This window comes from Lytechinus pictus, chromosome 8 (assembly GCF_037042905.1).
Source record: "Lytechinus pictus isolate F3 Inbred chromosome 8, Lp3.0, whole genome shotgun sequence".
In the NCBI taxonomy this organism is placed as follows: domain Eukaryota; kingdom Metazoa; phylum Echinodermata; class Echinoidea; order Temnopleuroida; family Toxopneustidae; genus Lytechinus; species Lytechinus pictus.
Window position 1 is genome coordinate 17,336,310 of NC_087252.1, and position 18,139 is coordinate 17,354,448.

The window sequence follows — 18,139 nt, forward strand, 5'->3', positions numbered from 1 at the left end:
GCATTTTATTATGAAATACACTTTTTTGGGGAAAAATACATTTTTTTTATCACAGAATACAGTTTTCCATTCCCAGAGGTTGGCAGGTCTGTTGTCGGGGTCGAGGACGGATAAATGTGTGATGTTTATCCTCATTGCATATAGGAATGGGAAAAAAAATTAATAGGTGATTCAAAATGCCTTCAGCAGATTGGCTATTTATGCTCAACTTGTCATAATTTTTTTAAGATGATGTTGGTGGATGTGGGAGTATGTGTATCTGTGAGTGTGGGTGTTAGAGATATTAGGGGGTAATGGTAATAATCTAATTTCTTATAGGAAGGGGGGGGGGATTTCGATTCAACATTCCTCCAACCCATTGGCTAAATATGCCCACCATATTATAACTCAGCTGATTTTAGTAAGGTGTTAGTGGGTGTGGGAGTAGGTGTGTGTGTGTGAAGGAGAAAAGGGGGCAATTGCAATCTTCATTGCTAATATAGGAATAGGATTGTTATGGGATTCGGGATACCTTCAACCCATTGTCTATGTATGCCCACCTTAGAACCCAACTAATTTATGTGAGATAATTTTAGTATGTGTGGGAGTGGGTGTTTGTGGGAGAGATTGGAGGGTAATGGTAATCCTCATTTCTTATAGGAATGGGGGGGGGGGTATTGTGATTCGATATTCCTCCAACCCTTTGGCTATGTATCCCCACCTTATTATAATGCAGTTGATTGTGGTAAGTTGATGTTTGTGGGTGTGGAAGTGGGTGCGTGTGGGAGTTTAGGGTGTAATGGGAATCCCCGTTGCTTATATGAATGGTAATCCATATTACTTATATTATTCATTATTAGGAATGGGGGGGGGGGAATTGTGATTCAATATTTATCCAACCCTTTTGCTATGCATGCCCAGTATTATAATGCAGTTGATTGTGGTAAGTTGATGTTGGTGGGTGGGTGTGTGTGTTTGTATGGAAGATTAGGTGATAATGTTAATACTTATTGCATGTAGAAAAGGGAAAACGTATGTGATTCAGTATGCTTTCAACAAATTGGCTATTGATGCCCACCATATCATAACCCAGCTGATTTCGGTAAGATGATGTTAGTGGGTGTGGGAGTGGGTGTGTTGGGTGAGATTAGGGGGCAATTGTAATTTTCATTGCTTATACATGTATGAATAGGATTATGTGATTCAGAATACCTATAACCCATTGGCTATGTATGCCCACCTTAGAACCCAACTAATTTGTGTGAGATAATTTTAGTATGTGTGGGAGTGGGTGTTTGTGGGAGAGATTGGAGGGTAATGGTAATCCTCATTTCTTATAGGAATGGGAAAACTTATGTGATTCAATATGACCTACATGTATAACAAAATGGCTATTTATGCCCACCATATTATAACCTAGCTTATTTTGGTATGATGATGTTAGTGGGTGTGGAAGTGGGTGCGTGTGGGAGGTTAGGGTGTAATGGGAATCCCCATTGCTTCTATGAATGGGAAACAAATCTTGTGATTTTAAATATACCTTCAACAAATTGGCTATATGACATCATACCATAACCCAGCTGATTTTGGTGAGATGATAATAGTGGGTGTATGTGGGAGGTTAGGGTGTAATTGTAATCCCCATTATATGAATGGGGAAAAAAAAATTGTGATTAAATATACCTTCATTCAATTGGCTATATGACATCATACCATAACCCAGCTGATTTTGGTGAGATGATTTTAGTGGTAGTGGGTGTTTGTGGGATGTTAGGATGCAATGGTAATCCCCATTGTATGAATGGGGAAAAAATTGTGATTAAATATAACTTCAACCAATTGGCTATGTGACCATCATACTTTAACCCAGCTGATTTTTGTTATCTGATGTTTGTGGGTGTGGGAGTGTTTGTGTGTGGGGGAGAGAGAGATTAGGGGGTAATGATAATCCACATTTCTAACATAAATTGGGGGGGGGGGATTGTGATTCAATATGCCTTCAACCCATGCCCACCGTACTATAACGCAACTGATGTTTTTGTAACATATTAGTGGGTGTGGAAGTTGGTGTGTGTGGGAGGATTAGGATGGTATTGGTATTGTTTATTGCTTAAATAAGTAATGGGAACTTTTTTATGTGATTCAATATACCTTCAAATGGCTATGTATGCCCATCATATTATAACCCAGTCGATTTGGTGAGATGATGTTTATAGTGGGTGTGGGTTTGTGTGGGGGAGGGATGAATGGGTCATGTTTATCCTAATTGCTTTATAGGAATGGGGAGGGGGGGGGGGGCTTTTGTAATTTAATTAACTTTCATCCAACCCTAACCATAACCTGGCTGATTTTGATAAGATGATATTAGGGGGTGTGGGTGTGTGTGTGTGCATAGGATTAGGATAGTAATGGTAATCTTCATTGCTTATAGGAATAGGACGAAATTTCTATGTGATTCAGTATAACGTCAACCCATTGCCTATGTATCCAAACCACCTTATAACCTGGATGATTTTGGTAAGGGGATGTTAGTGGGTAAGGGAGTGGTGTGGGAGGATTAGGATGGTAATGTTTATTGCATAAGAAATGGGAAAAAAATTTATGTGATTCAGTATGACTTTAGAAAATTGGCTATGTATGCCTACCATACTATAACCTGGTTGATTTTGGTTAGGTGACGTTAGTGGGTGTGTGAGTGTATGTGGGAGGATTAGGATTGTATTGGTAATGTTTATTGCTCTAGGAATGGGATTTTTTATTTTTATTCAATATGCCTTCAACCATTTGGCTATGTATGTCCACCAAAGGATTTTTGTAAGATGTCAGGATGTGAATGTGTGTGTGGGAGAGGGGATGATTTTCATTTCTTATATAAGTAAGAAGTTTGTCATCTGTTTCACTATGCTTTCAACCAATTCAACCAATTAGCAATGTCCAATCATAACACAGCTGGATCAGCGTGTGTGGGTGTGTATGTTCGTGTTCAGTGCTGATATGAATAAGCAGTTTGTAATCTGTTTCACCATGCCTTCTCCTCATTGGTTAAATACTTGTATGTCCAACATATCACAAACCCAGCTGCTTTTGGCAAGATGGTGTAAGTGGGTGTGTGTGTGCACTGGTGTGTGTTTGAATGTTGATACTCAGTGCTCATTGCTTTTATATGGATGGAAAGTTTGTTATCTGACACACTTTGCCTTTAACCTCAATTCTCCTATACAGCTAGAGTATTTATGCGGATCGATCATTACTGCGGATCTATCATTACTAATTTTTGTAAGGTGGGTGTGGTGTGGGTGTGGGGTATGTTGATCCTCATTGCTTTAAAGTATACTAAAGTTTTTGCAACAACTGAGGATTTAATGAGAGAGTGTTTAAAATTTAGATTAAAGGTAAAAGACAGAAGTTGCAGCAAACAATTATTTCATGAGAAAGTCTTTTAATTTTAAATCAAGTCTAAATTAAATTAAGTCTGATTACACTAAAATAATGAATTAATCCTCTCCTTCTACATCTCTCCCGTCACAGTCATAGAACTTGCCTCTGGTGAATATGGCACAGCTGTGGAGCAACTAACCAAAGCAGTAGAGGACGGAGAATGTGAGAGGTTCAGTAGTCACACCAGCCAATCATCGATACAGGGAGCATGCGGGGGCGTGGCCGTTGCTAATGGCAACTCACATACCAACAACGGCATGGCAACAGTGGTGATTCAGGAGCCGGATGGGATCAGCACCAAAATAACGACAGTAGGTCCTGTATAAACTAGGAACATTTTACACAGGGTTGTTAAAATTTATGCATTCACAATACAGCACAACCAATGTTTAATTTAATGAGAGGCCTAATTTTTTTCCTTGCAGATCAACAGCTATTTCCCATGAGTGAGGATTACACAATTTATGAAAATTTATGTGAACGATGAGTCCCAAGCGCCTATGGGAGAAAATTAGGACTCATCAGGAGAAATAGCAGTGATATCTTAGGGAGACTAGTATTGAACACTGAAAAGACTTTGCTATTTTGACACATAAGAAGACTAGGGGAAGGGGGCTAATTCATCCCTCATATAATCTTGGCCATCGACTGCTCAAAAATTGGGACATGCGTTGCCCATGGCATAGAACCGTATGCTCAAATTCTTTGAAAATTGTCACTACTAATTATCCTTAATAATTTATGTGTAAAATCAAATGTTTGTTCCAATTTCTCAAATTGGGCCCCATATTGCTTATCTTCTATTCACAGAGTCTTTGTAGGAAGTTTTGATTTTATGCATTTCTTTGTTTTATGAATTTTTTGTATTGTTTTTTGATAAAAATTGCAGTTGACATTATTCTGACCATAATGAAGAAATAAATAAAGTTTTATCAGTAAAAGTAGAAATGATCATACATTTATGAATTTTGGTTAAAAACTCAATTTGCACTGGATTTGTCAATGAATTCACATTTTTGAGCAATTTTGGGTCTGACATGCACTTATGAAATGTTGTGTAATTTCGGAACCATATACCTGGGGTCGCAAATATGGGGTAAAATTGTTTATGAAACATCTATTTTTCAGACATTAGGGGGAAAATGTCCCAAATCAAGAAAATAAAAAAATTGAAAATCAGATTTGCTTTCTTTCATCAGTGGACACCAGAGCTTTTCATGAGGTAAAAAATATATGACAATTGAATTCTTTTATTTGATCAACTTGATTCACACCAACGAACGTAGAGGGCAGCAACACACAAGCGTGTTGCTATAAGGAAGGTCAACTCGATACGCGCATGCAGCTGAGCTGCGCGCGTATTTTATTGTTCATGCCAACGAAATCAAATGCCGATCCAATACAACAACAAATTAGTAGCGATCAAAAAACGAATATGAAAGAAAATTACTACAACAATATCAAAGATAACTTTAAAAATATGTTGAGGAATATACATACATATAAAAACATACTTTGATATTTAAAACTTTACAAATATAAGTTTCAGGAAACTAAAATCATTACCAAATCGGTGATTGTTGTTATCAGCGATTTCACCAGACGGCTGTATTAGGTGATTTGCGTCGAGACGATTTTGTGACCACTCGCGAAGCATTTCGGGATTGAATATAACCACCTTATTTTCTCTGAGCTCTTCGCTGAACCCATCATCACAGTGCAGCTGCTAGCGCAGCGCGCAGCCAATGCAATGCATCCGATGCATGGGTTGTTTTTTCGCCGTCCATGCCATGGTCTCGGACTCAGAGTTGAAATTTAGACCCGGATTTCGGGGATACAGCGCCTTTATTTCAGATTTATAGACTTAAAAGTCAAATGACATTTAAAATTTGAAATCTAACCTTGAATAATCATCGTTGATAAACATCAGCCCTGAAGCCATTACACTTCAAATCAGGCCAGGCAAATTAGACGTCATTGTCTAAGTTGCTAGATCTATGACGAGTCGCCTGAAGCCCCAGCGCATCATCAACGTCACTAGCTAGCTGCGCGACCGGCCCAGACTCGGCGCACCCAGGCCAGAAAAATGACCTCGATTATTACGGTGGTTGTCTATGCATTTATTAGTGGTGCAGCGAAATTCAGCAGAAGAAAATAAGAGATATGAGGTATCCTCGTCACAGGCTTAATATTCCAAAATGAGGAAAAATGTCAAAATCATGATTATTTAAGCTAAATATTTTCTTTAAAAATAAAAGTAATATTTTTAATATTTATACCCAGAATAACCGATCTAATAATTGTTCATTAAAAAATATTTGAAATTAACAAATGAAAAAAAATCAACTCGACAAATTTCCCAAAACCCCACCTTATTTTTTAAAGTGGTCACAAAATTCGAGCGGAGTTGACCTTCCTTAGAGCAACACACTTGTGTGTTGCTGCCCTCTACGTTCGTTGATTCACACTATTCATTCATTCATATTTAGTTTATTGTTATTGTTCTGATTTATTTATTGCAGAATTTCAAGTTGTTTTTTTTACATTTCATCAAGCAATATTACTATTGAGGAATATATCCTTTTGTTTATGCAGGCAGAGAACAAATTACCAGACTTTTTTACGACAAGTTTTGGAACAGACGTCTTCATGCAGTTTTGGGTTCTATTCAAGAGAACATTCATCACCATCTTCAGGGATCCTGTAAGTAGGATGATGGTGGTGATGATGATGATGATGTTTATGATGATGATGATGATAATGGTTGTGATGGTGATGATGTTTAAGAAGATAGTGATGATGGTGATAGTGAAGGTGGTGATGATAATGAGGGTGATGATGATGATAATGGTGACGGATGATGTTGATGATGATGACAATAGTGATTGTGGTGTTGATGGTGATGATGAAGGTCATTATGATGATCTTGATCATGATGATGGTGATGATTGTGATGGTGATGATGATGATGGTGGTGGAGATCGTGGGTACGGTGATGATTGCAGAGTTGGTGGGGATGATGATTGTGAGGATGCTGATGGTGATGACGATTATGATATTGGTGATAATAATGGCAATGATGATGCTGATGATCATGCTGAGGATATTGATGAAAATGATGATTATGATGATGATAATGATGAGGATGATTATGATGGTGACGGTGGTGATAACATTTATGTTAGTAATGATCATGATCAGGAGGATAATGATGCTCATAACGATCATTATTGTCATGATCATGATGACAATATTGTCATGTACATCTTTCATCAATTCCTTATTCTCATCTTTCCCTTTCCTTTCCAGACTCTGACTCACACCCGATTCTCCTCACATGTAGTAATAGGAGTCTTAATCGGCCTTCTCTATCTTGATATTGGTGACGATGCAGGCAAGGCATTCAACAATGCCGGCTTCTTGTTTCTTTCTATGCTCTTTCTAATGTTTTCTGCAATGATGCCTACAGTATTATCATGTAAGTGTGAACATCCTTCTCATAGTATTCATATCATTGTCCCACGCACTTCATTTAGTGTTGCATTTCATTGAAAAATTCTTATCTGACAGTTTTTTCAGACATCTGATATCTGTTTCATAAAAACTTGTTATAGTAACAAACACACCATTTTTATAACAAGTTTCATATCAATCAATCATATAAAATGGTTTCAGTAGCTTTAAGCTGTTATTGCAACTTGTTATTATTAATTTTTTTTTTTTTTACGGATGACAGACCCATCTTTTCATCGGCCGATTCTTTGATTCTCTTGAAAATGAAATTTAACGTTTTCCCTTCCTGTTTGTTGTTCTGTTATAAAATACTGAGAGTTCAGTACCGGCCTGACAGAAAAGATGTCAAGTGTTAAGAATGCCCTGACATTGGTCCCTGTTACAACTGGTAATATTGAGGCGATATATAATATCACCACAATGTGTTATTTACATCTTGGATCAACGTTTGACATTATAATCTGAAAGATGTGACTGGACCTACATGTACTCTTAGCACTCTGTATTAAAGCGCTCAGTGCTTCTGTGCGGCCGGTACTGTTATTTACCCATTCACTGTAAAGGCATCGCATGAATGCTTCCATTATATTCTGTTGTAGTGTTAATGCTTCAAATGCTTTTGAAAAAAAAGTCATTATCTAGCTCCACTTCCTTGCTGATTTTCTGTAAAAAACACAAGAGATAAGCATTTTTGTTTAAACCTCACTTTTCATGCCTGTAGGTAGTATTTTACGAAGAATTTGTAAACATATTTACAAAAGAATTAGCTTGAACAAGACATGTTTTCCCCATTCCTGACACCATATTTTTCGTGACTGAGTGGAAAATTAACGCAGATCGCACCGTGTGCACATCTCAAGCTAGAGTAAACTCTGAACTTCATAACCTTTTTCTCCGTATTATTTGGAGCTCTCACTGAATTTCTTCTTCTTTCAATCAAATATTTGTGTGGGTTATTGTTGATCAACTTTAATAAATTATACATCATTTTAAACTTAGGATGTGGTTTTTTAAGTGACTATGAAGGATAAATGAGAGTGTGCTTTTGAAGCTCAGCAATGATCGTATAACAATTTTTTATGATTGATTGCATTGATTACAATGTACAATTAATCATCAAAATCAAGCATACGATTGATCGCTAACCTTTGTGTCACGGGACTCTGGAGGTTTCCATGGTGAAGGGTGATTCGATGGGAGTGGCTTCACAGTTAACCATGTGGTTTCTTATGATGAATCACATAAAACATTAATCTGTACAAATTGGCAGATAATATGCAAATCAACTGGTTTCAATTGGATCCAGTTGAGTAACTGGAAAAATTTCCAATTGGAAACGAATTTGAAGTCATTTCCACTTACCCAACTGGATCCAGTTAGGATTTCCAGTTACCCAGCTGGTTTCAGTAAGGATTTCCAGTTATTCAACTGGTTCCAATTAGAAGTCATTTCCAGTTGGAAGTCATTTCCAGTTACCCAACTGGTTCCAGTTAGAAGTCATTTCCAGTTGAAAGACATTTCCAGTTACCCAACTGGTTCCAGTTAGAAGTCATTTCCAATTGGAAGACATTTCCAGTTTACTCAACTGGTTCCAGTTAGGATTTCCAGTTGCCCAACTAGTTCCAATTGGAAATTGTTACATTCCAGTTAAAAACCAATTGAAACCAGTTGAAACCAATTGAAACCAGTTGGAAATCCAACTGGTTTCAATTGGATTTTGCTCCTGGGTAGGCATATGCTTGGTCCTGGAAAGGACTCTATCCATTCTTGACATTTCTGCAAGTATGTATTTCTTGGCCATTTTAATAGGAATGTACATATATTCACTTACTTGTATCTCTCCGACTTATTTTATTTCCAGTTCCACTCGAGATGAATGTATTAATCCGAGAGCATCTCAATTACTGGTACAGCCTCAAGTCGTATTACATCGCTAAAATGATGGCCGATCTACCATTCCAGGTAAGGTTAAAGGTCATGTCCACCAAAAACAGAAAGTGTTCTGAATAAATACAGATCAATCAAACAAGAATAGCTCTAAAATGTAATTAAAAATGGAAGTAAAATATTAAGGCTATGTTATTTTAAAGTTTCACTTGATTTCAGAACACAGTTACAAGCACAAACCGTAGAGCATTACCAATGTCATCTGAATAGTTATCAGACAACTTGCCATGATTCTGATTGCCTTAGAAGCACAAAATGAATGTCTTCAGGTTATGATGGTAATTGCCAGATAATTTGCCAGGTGAAAGGTTTGGCAAGTCTTTTTGTGAAATGCTCTTCTGGTCAGTTTTGATATTCATAAAATTCAAATTGCAATTCTAATGTACTACGTAAATCACAACTTAGCACCCCTTAATATTATTGATCTACGTAAATATAATAAAGACTACCATCAATACAATACTCGTTCCAACTCTAAATTCCATTATCCTGTAGCATTCAATCAATCAACCCTTAATTCATTTAAATCCACTGGTCTTCGAATATGGAATTCCCTCCCTTCCAATGTAATTTCTAGCACAAATGTTACTGCATTTAAAACAAAACTCAAAAGTTCACTTGTAATTGTGTATGCCTATTAATCACATAATTCATTTCCACACCCTTTTCCTGACCCCCCTCCCCTGTAGGTTTACCGTCTTATTTCCTATGTATTGTTTGTATTTATTATTGTTACCTTTTAACTTTTATGTACGTTTATATATGTATATGTATTGGGTGTCCCACTCATCAAGCTTTTGCTTTTAGGGGCACCCTAATCATTTAAACTATACTGTACTGTACATTCATGTATGATTTTGTATATATTTTGGTTTGTATATTGATTTTTTAAATGATTGAATAAATGAATTGAATTGAGTATGCTTATGACATTCCCATCCTTCCTGAAATGTTTGTCTCGATGTGTTATTTTAAGTCTGGGAATTTTGCAAAGCTCTCATATTATGGTGGCTTGAGCAGTATGAAACAGAAACAGACGGGTTGGATGTAAAATCAGTTTTTCATAAAACTGCCCAGCAGAGTACAAAGTCGCAAGGGCTAAATAACCAAGCATTATTAACATAGAAGCCCCCCACCCCCCAAAAAAAATGAAAATAGATAAAAATGAAATAAAATAAATAAATAAGTAAATAAATAACTGAATAAATAATTAAATAAATGAATAGGAAAGTTTGAAATTAAAAGTAAATAAAAATAAGAATGAATAACTGAAAAAAATGTTATGTTGAACTAGAAAGCAGTTCATACATATTTTTTGTTGGATAACTTTTCAATTTAACTTGATTTCAATTTTCTTTAAAGCACAGATCTCACTTACATGTGTTGCTTACTAGTTACTATGGTAACTGCCAGATTGAATCGATAGGGGCTTTCATGAAACTCTCCCCTGTATAACCACTTGACTGCTTTAGGCTGTAATGCGCACTGACCCCCCTGGTGCTACTGAATGGGACTAACATAACAAGTTAGATCTTTTTGGGACTACAACCGACAGCAACTTGGGGGAAAGATTGTAAATAATCACATCACTTTCCTCATCACTATTTCCAATATCCATACAAAAAAAATCATCCTCCCCTTCTGAAACAGATCTTTCAATAAATTTATTACTCCTATCGTCTAAAGTTTCGTCAAAATCCTTTCGATTCACTTCTCCATTGCGAGTCGCCATTTTGAACTGAGCGCCGTACACTATCACTATGGAAAAGTGAATACAAATATTTATAAATCACTGCAAAAGTTTCAATAAATTTTGTGGAATAGCGCCATCTGGTGACCATAGTCTGCAATTTGATATACCTGCGCTGTTTTTATCCTAGGGGTATTAACAGCGCGGTGCTGACGCCTCAAACAGAAGATAGGTCAAGCACGTAATATTACGTGCCCCGCACAGATCGTACACTCGCCCAGCACGTAATATTAGTCAAGTGGTTAAATAATCAATTTCTCCCAGTGTTCAATTTAATGTCTTTCATGATATTTTCGTATTTACAGTGTTGATCAAAAGTTAGTGAGCATCACCAGAAAATGAACATATTCAAAGTCTTCAAATTCGGCCATGTTTTTTTTATTTAATTCTGAAATCATATAATAAAATATTACATTCAATAAAGTTTGTTTCTGTGGGCTCATCGAACATTGTAATATTGATGTCTGCATTCAACACTGAACATGAAGTTCATTTTGTGGTTGGGTTCACTAACTTTTGAGCACAACTGTATATACTTCCTATATTTTAAACTAAAACTTGAAATAACTGCACACAACCCAAACTTGAACAAGATTTAACATATGCTCCACTTTAATTGTTATTTTCCCTCTAGATCTTAATGCCTGCTGTATACTGTACAATCGTCTATTGGATGACGGGTCAGCCATCGGATGGCGGTAGATTCCTGTTATTCATCTCCATGGCAATATCAACGTCACTGGTTGCACAGTCGTTAGGATTAATTATAGGTGCAGGGCTGCCTTTAGAGGTGAGAGATTAACCTTTGATCCAATATAGATGGGTTACAATTTATAATTTCCTGAAATTAAAAGATAAGGCTTTCTTGCTCAATGAGTAGAGCAGTGGCTTGAAATCTAGTAACCCTAGTTCAATTCTCATTTAGTGAGCTTCATTTAGTACCCTGTGTTAAAAACAGCATCTATCCTCATTTACAGGCCCCCGTCTTACAAATAATTGTGATTGATTCAATCAACCACAACTATGAAAAACAAGCAATGTCAATATCTGAACTGCATGTTTGTTTTAAATATCTAGATATAATGCATCCATTGTTTTCTTGAAAATTCAGTGTGCTTCTCTTTGTTCACATAGGACATTATATAAACTTCCTGTAGAAGAATTATGAAAATGATGGATTTCCATATAGTTGAGGTAAATCAGATCAATCCTAACTCTTTGTAAGACAGGGCCCAGGTCCCTCAGGGATTACCTTTAGTCTTAAGGCCACTGCTTACTAACAAGCAGCTTTGCCTTCTTTGCAGTCAGGTTAAAGGTAAACTCCAAATAAGCAAAATAAGCGTGGATTCGGTCACTTCCGTCGGGTCTTTATGCCAGCAATAATAATACACTGTCCCACGTGTGCCTATCTGTGTTGGCGATCTTCAGTGTGATCGTATTTCAGCTTAGATTTTATGATTTCACAAAGTTCAGTTTATGTAACTGTACCAGATCTAGATCCATGATGATATAGTCATACTTAACCTTGGTTTTACAGACTTTCTCAAGAAATTAGTGTTTTACTGCAACTACTGTAATTTAGCTTTAAAAGTCCAAACCAATTGTCCTAAAAACAAAAATTTACTAGATTTGCAAAGTGCAATGTTATAGTAATGATGATAATATTTACATTTATAAAGTGTTTCATACTTTTTGTTAATTATCATTACCTCAGTCATAGGATCCATTACTGTTCTGCACATAAAGTGCACCATCTCCTCTCCCTGGGGAGTATCCTGGCCAGGTGACCGTTTTTACCGGTGCACATATGTCAAGCTATCATATTGACATTCACATCCTCCAGGTTACCCATTTAACACCTGGGTGGAGAGTTCCTCGCCAAAAGCCGCAATTTCCCCTTATTCTCTTCACAATGGACTGTAAATTATTTCACTAATTTCCAGTCTCATTGATTTTAGTTATCAGTAATGAATATGTTATTGAAATTTAATATTCTGCTTTGTTAAGGAAATACAAATGAAATGGGTCATAGTGACAATATAAATTTCCCAAAATGGGTGGTATTCTAATAATTAAGCCCATAATTAACCCATGACTAAACAATAAATGAAGTTCACACTTCTAAGGAATTCCAGGTTCCATCTTCGTTAATCAAAAGAATAACTTTCTAAAGAATCGATCATGGTATACTCATAGTTTCTCTCTTTTTATTTCATTTAGGATAACAATTGTGGACAATGTTTGTTTACAGGATCAAATATTTACTTGGTGAATGAGTTGACAACTGGCACTCCATACAATTGTGATCTAAGTTTACCAAGGCTTTATGTAATTGTGCTATGAAATATTATATTACCCTAAATGATTTACTGTATTAGTTATAGGGTATATTTGATCTTGTTTGGAATGTTTCTAAATAGATTAAAAAAAAATTATGTATACAATATTACTGTATCCATTCTCTTTTATAGCAAAATTCATTCTATTTATGTTATTTCTCTTTTGCCTCTTCCCTTGATCTTAACATCTCTATTGCCATTCCCTTTACTACACACTCCTGTGACCTTTATACCCAATGGCCTCTGACCATACCCTGTGTCCATACCAAATTATCCCTTACCTCACCCCTTTGACCACACGTTGCAACCACTGAACTCACCTGTATGTTCATTCAATCATTTCTGTCTGCTTACCTCTTTATCATACACTTCACTCTCCTGCTGTCACCATTCTTCTGTCAACTTTTCCTCCTGTCATATTTCCCCTGGCCACCTTCCAACATACCCCCTATGAGCTTTGACCTCACTCAATGCACTTTGCCTTCTCCCTATGACCTTTGACCTCGCCCAACCAGGTGGCTGTATTTGTAGGTCCAGTCTCTAGCATTCCCATCCTTCTCTTCTCCGGATTCTTCGTCACTCTGGAGAACATCCCTGGATACCTCCGCTGGATGAGCTACGGTTCCTTCGTCCGCTACTCCTACGAAGGGGTAATGGTCTCCGTCTACGGTCTCGATAGAGGCCCCATTCCCTGTAAGAGCCAGGACCACTGTATATTCGAGACCGCCCAGGACATTCTCGATGAGCTGGACATCGGCTCGGACAACCTCAAATTGGACTTTGGCGTTTTGGCCGTCTTTTTCATCGTTCTGCGGGTCATATGTTATTGCATTCTGAGGATGAAGGTCAAAAGACTCTTTTAGACAAGCAATCGTCCATAATGTATATTCCAAGTTTGTTTCCAAAATGATTTTAAATCATCAAGATACTCCTTGTATGGGTATATCTTGTATTGTCCATGCACTTGAAGTATCTATGTCAATGCCAGTGAGAGGAACATCTGTATTTAGTATTTTATTTGTTAATCTGCTTTTTTCTCTCTTTTACCAATATCGGTTCACTACACAAGATTTTGTGTTTTTCACAAGACTGCACCTGTGCAGTGAATGACCGGAGAAGAAGAAGACCAAAATGTACTTCATTAAGGCGTATTTCTTCACAAGAACCTAAACCTTAACCCTTTGCAGATACTTTCATGCTGTTTATGATAGTTACATGTCATTGATGCTAGTAGTCAATTCTTCTAATTTTCAATATGTACATGTATAAGCATTCAAGCAAATGTATTTCTCAGACCTTTAAAAAATGTGACAGTTTTTGCTGCCCTGTAATTTTGCACTCTATGCAAAAATGTAGATATACATCCATGCAACACATGTTTGTCACAATTCACCCATTACCACTCAACATCTTTTTTTTTTTTAGATATCTTCAGTTCAGTTTGATGATGTTTAATTGTTTATATCTTTTTGTGGAGATAAATTACCAGGCTACATCCTGCTATTAAAACAATATGTGCTGGCTTTGCTAACTTCATCAAACCTTATTTGATGTTTATGAGAGAATGTCTGATCTTTACAGTTCTTTCTACACTGCTTTAAGTATTATGTTGTAGTTGAAGAAGTAGTAAGTTTGAAACATATATGACCAAAAAGCTGAAATCTGATTACCTCTAATACGTTATGTAAACCTGTGAGAATTTCAGGTTCAGGAGTTCATGTCTATTTTTAAAGTCACTTCATGTTTTTATTTCATTGGTATGATTTTAAATTGTATGATCATCTTGTCATTTGATAATTATTTATAATAGAACGTTCGGTTGAGCATGGGGAAACTTAAGTCCCACTCCCCCTTTGAATAAATATTTCAAAGTTTGTACAGCAGCCCATGTGATATGGAGTTGTCTCCTCCCCCGCCCGGAATTATTCCTATTGAGCCAAACAAAACATACACACAATTGCCCCCTCCCTCTAAGACGGTCGCATATTATAAATGAGAGAAAAAAAATATCTAGAATGCATTCTGCTATTCCTTTAAATGTTCTTTCAACATAGTATAGCCCTATCTTACATGTATAAAAGTCCCAGTTGCATTTGATAAAATCTACATGCTAAAATATTAAAGCATAGGGCGCAGAGCATGGAATTTCAATACAGTTCAAATTATCACCATTTTACACCTTTCCCCATTCAAATATATTGCCCTTAAAAGAACCATATTGCCCTCATCTTAGACTCGGGCCAATATGATTCTATTGGAGTCAATATATATGATGTTTCCCTCAAGACCAGTCAATATTTTATTCGTGTAAATATCCCCTGGCTGAATCTACATCTATTTCCTTGTAATATCACGTTTTTATATTGACAACACCTGAGGCAACTCTCCATTTGTTGGTGTTTATATCATGTTATATTGACTGCTAGCACATGCAATATTTTTTGTATACACATGCTTTTGTAATATGTTCACTGTGCAATATGAATTAGTTTGTGATAAATATTGAAGGATATTTTTTTTATGTTGGTACTAGTTTGAACAAACTTTAATATAACATGTATCAATTTTTTGATTGACATCACTTTGGTAACAGGCTATTTGCAAAAACACCTTTTTGCAAATTTACAACTCCCACGGGCTGTAAGGAGAGAGTGCATTGTTTCTAATGGATATTGATTAGAATAAACTCTGGAATTGTCACATAGATCAATATTGTATGTTGACATCACATTTGGTTTTTACAGGATATTTGTAATAAACCTTTTCTTAATTTAAACATATTCTGTATAAAATATCAAGAGAATTATATTTCTTTTGATACGAGCAAACTCTAATACTGTTATACTTGTCAACAAATGTTTATTGACGACACATGTGGCTGCATGCTATTTTCAATAATCCCTTTGTAAATTATCAAGTCCTGTGTAAAATAAAATATAGTATGTAGAGAATAATTTGTTTCTATTCATACTAGTAAAACTCAATCTCCAATATTGAAATACAAGTAAGTTTTTTTAATATTGACACCACCCTGCTTTCCGGCTATTTGCTGTCACAAACCCTTTGAAAAGTTACAACTCTATTATGCTACAATATTGCTGTTTTATATGTAAAGATAGAGTATCAATATTCAGTGAGTTAACTTAAATAAAGTTATTGATAAGTTCAAGATTGATATTGCTCTGTGTCAAATGGCACAAAAACAATATTCAAAAATATTTCTTGGAGAGCAGGACTCTCTGTGATTAAAAGATTCCATTTACAACTTTCTCTAGTATTGTCAGAATACCTTATGTTAGTGCATTGCTAGATCATGTGATTACAGATGGGTTTTTTTTTGCATGTGTTTGTTTTGCATCTTTCGAGGCTTAGATGTGTGGAAAAAAGTGTAATATCGTAAGATTGCAGCTTATATATTTGATTAGAGTGTGCTAGTGCAAAAAGTAAAATGTCATTCCAAATACACTTACTCGTAGCCATTCCTCAGAAACTATAAATTCCCACATCTCCTTTTGTCATAATAAGATATGTAGTGGCTCGGTGGTAGAGTGTCATCCTCATGAATAGGGAGGTCATGGGTCTGATCCCCCAGTCAAGTCATATCATAGACTTGATTATTGTTTTGGTATGTTTGTGTTTTGCAAACATAGTAACGAGACATTTATTCAAACGACAACAATACTTAGAATCCACTTTACGTACCTTACTTGATGCTGTTTCAGGCAAACTCCTGCCAACTTTGGGGTCATCAAAAACAACTTTTCTTCATAAAGTGGGCATGTTAGTAAACTACTTTGTTGAAGTTTTTTCTTACTGTACTTTAAGATGTGATTTGAGGTGTTAAGTGTTCATTTACTTGTGCTGATGACAATTGCTTTTGGTGTTTAGTAATATTCCATGCATCTCACAATACATGCATCTAATCCCTCCTTTGCATTTATCCTGAGCGTATGAGTTCAAATCATACTATGTTTGTAAGTTTGAAAACTGTAGGCCGTGATCTAAACTCTGGTGTAATTTAAACTCTGGTGCATAGTCGTGGTTAAACTATGGATAGCCAATTGTGACACATCTCTCGCAAGTACAGGTACTATTTATTATCCCATCGGTCACTCAGATTATTCATAATTAACTGGGAACAATGAATAAATTAATTTGTTTCAATATGAGAGCATGATGAAACAGCAAAGTGTACATAGAAAAATATGTAACCAGCCACTCGAAAACCAACAGTAAGTCACCCAAAATGAACTTTCAGATTTATATTGACTTTGAAAATACACATCCTAAGCTTGAAATTATATATAAATAATGAAATATAATATATATATATATAATATGACTATATAATATAAAATAATAGCAGGGCCCGCTGAAAGAACAGTTTTCGGAACTGAAGTGGCTACCCTAGGTAAATATGCCATTATTTTTATTTTTATATAACATGTCGAAATTTGTCAACAATAAGGCTTGATTGAATGGAGAAGAAACTAAGCAAGAGCTTGAAAAAATAAGGAGAAAACAATTTTTTTTTAGTTCTGGGTTCACTCAAGATATGTGCAAACTGCAATCTTAGTGACATTTCCAAGTAGTCAAAATCTTGTATCAAAGAAGCTCTTGAATCTTATTTCCTATTAATCTTTACAACTTCAAATTTTGACAGCATGAAGAAGAATAATTCTTCTTCCAGATAGCTTAAAAAAAAATCTTTTTGAAGACCAAATTGCTATTTTGGCTATTTACAGAGAACCTTCAGGCTTCAGAATACGAGCCTATGGCTCATATTCTGAAGTCAGGTTTAATTTAGACCACGGTCTAACTCTGCTAAAATTATGGGGAGTCAAAAATTATGTTTATATTGTATATTTCTTATGTTTACTATTTTGTTTCATTTTGCTCTCATAATGAAGAAATCTTTTTCAAAATACTTCCGTTATCATTCTCAGACAATTTTGGTGTCATATGAGTTGATAAAATTGGATGTGTACCGTTTGTGCCCCATTGGCTATCCATAGTTTAACCACAACTTTAAACTAGGGTTTAATTTAAACCCAAGATCAGAATACGGGACCAGAAGTCTTGGCTACTACTAGTATTATCAGCCCGGTTGCACCATTTTAACTGTGTACATAGTTGTCTACTATTAAAACAGACATTTCAAGAGGCTGAGATC

At 35.9% G+C, this 18,139-nt stretch overlaps 1 protein-coding gene across 1 annotated transcript in view; it reads left to right on the forward strand.

Annotated features, from left to right (window-relative positions):
* The window catches only part of LOC129266272 (ATP-binding cassette subfamily G member 4-like), a 31,960-nt gene extending 15,725 nt beyond the window's left edge, over positions 1-16,235 (forward strand). Inside the window, exons 7-12 of the mRNA XM_064103672.1 lie at positions 3,508-3,728; positions 6,013-6,120; positions 6,727-6,895; positions 8,792-8,892; positions 11,262-11,417; positions 13,482-16,235. Of these exons, the coding sequence (XP_063959742.1) occupies positions 3,508-3,728; positions 6,013-6,120; positions 6,727-6,895; positions 8,792-8,892; positions 11,262-11,417; positions 13,482-13,829 (1,103 nt within the window). The 3' untranslated portion in view covers positions 13,830-16,235. The remainder of the gene's footprint in view (positions 1-3,507; positions 3,729-6,012; positions 6,121-6,726; positions 6,896-8,791; positions 8,893-11,261; positions 11,418-13,481) is intronic.
* The last annotated feature ends 1,904 nt before the right edge of the window (positions 16,236-18,139 follow it).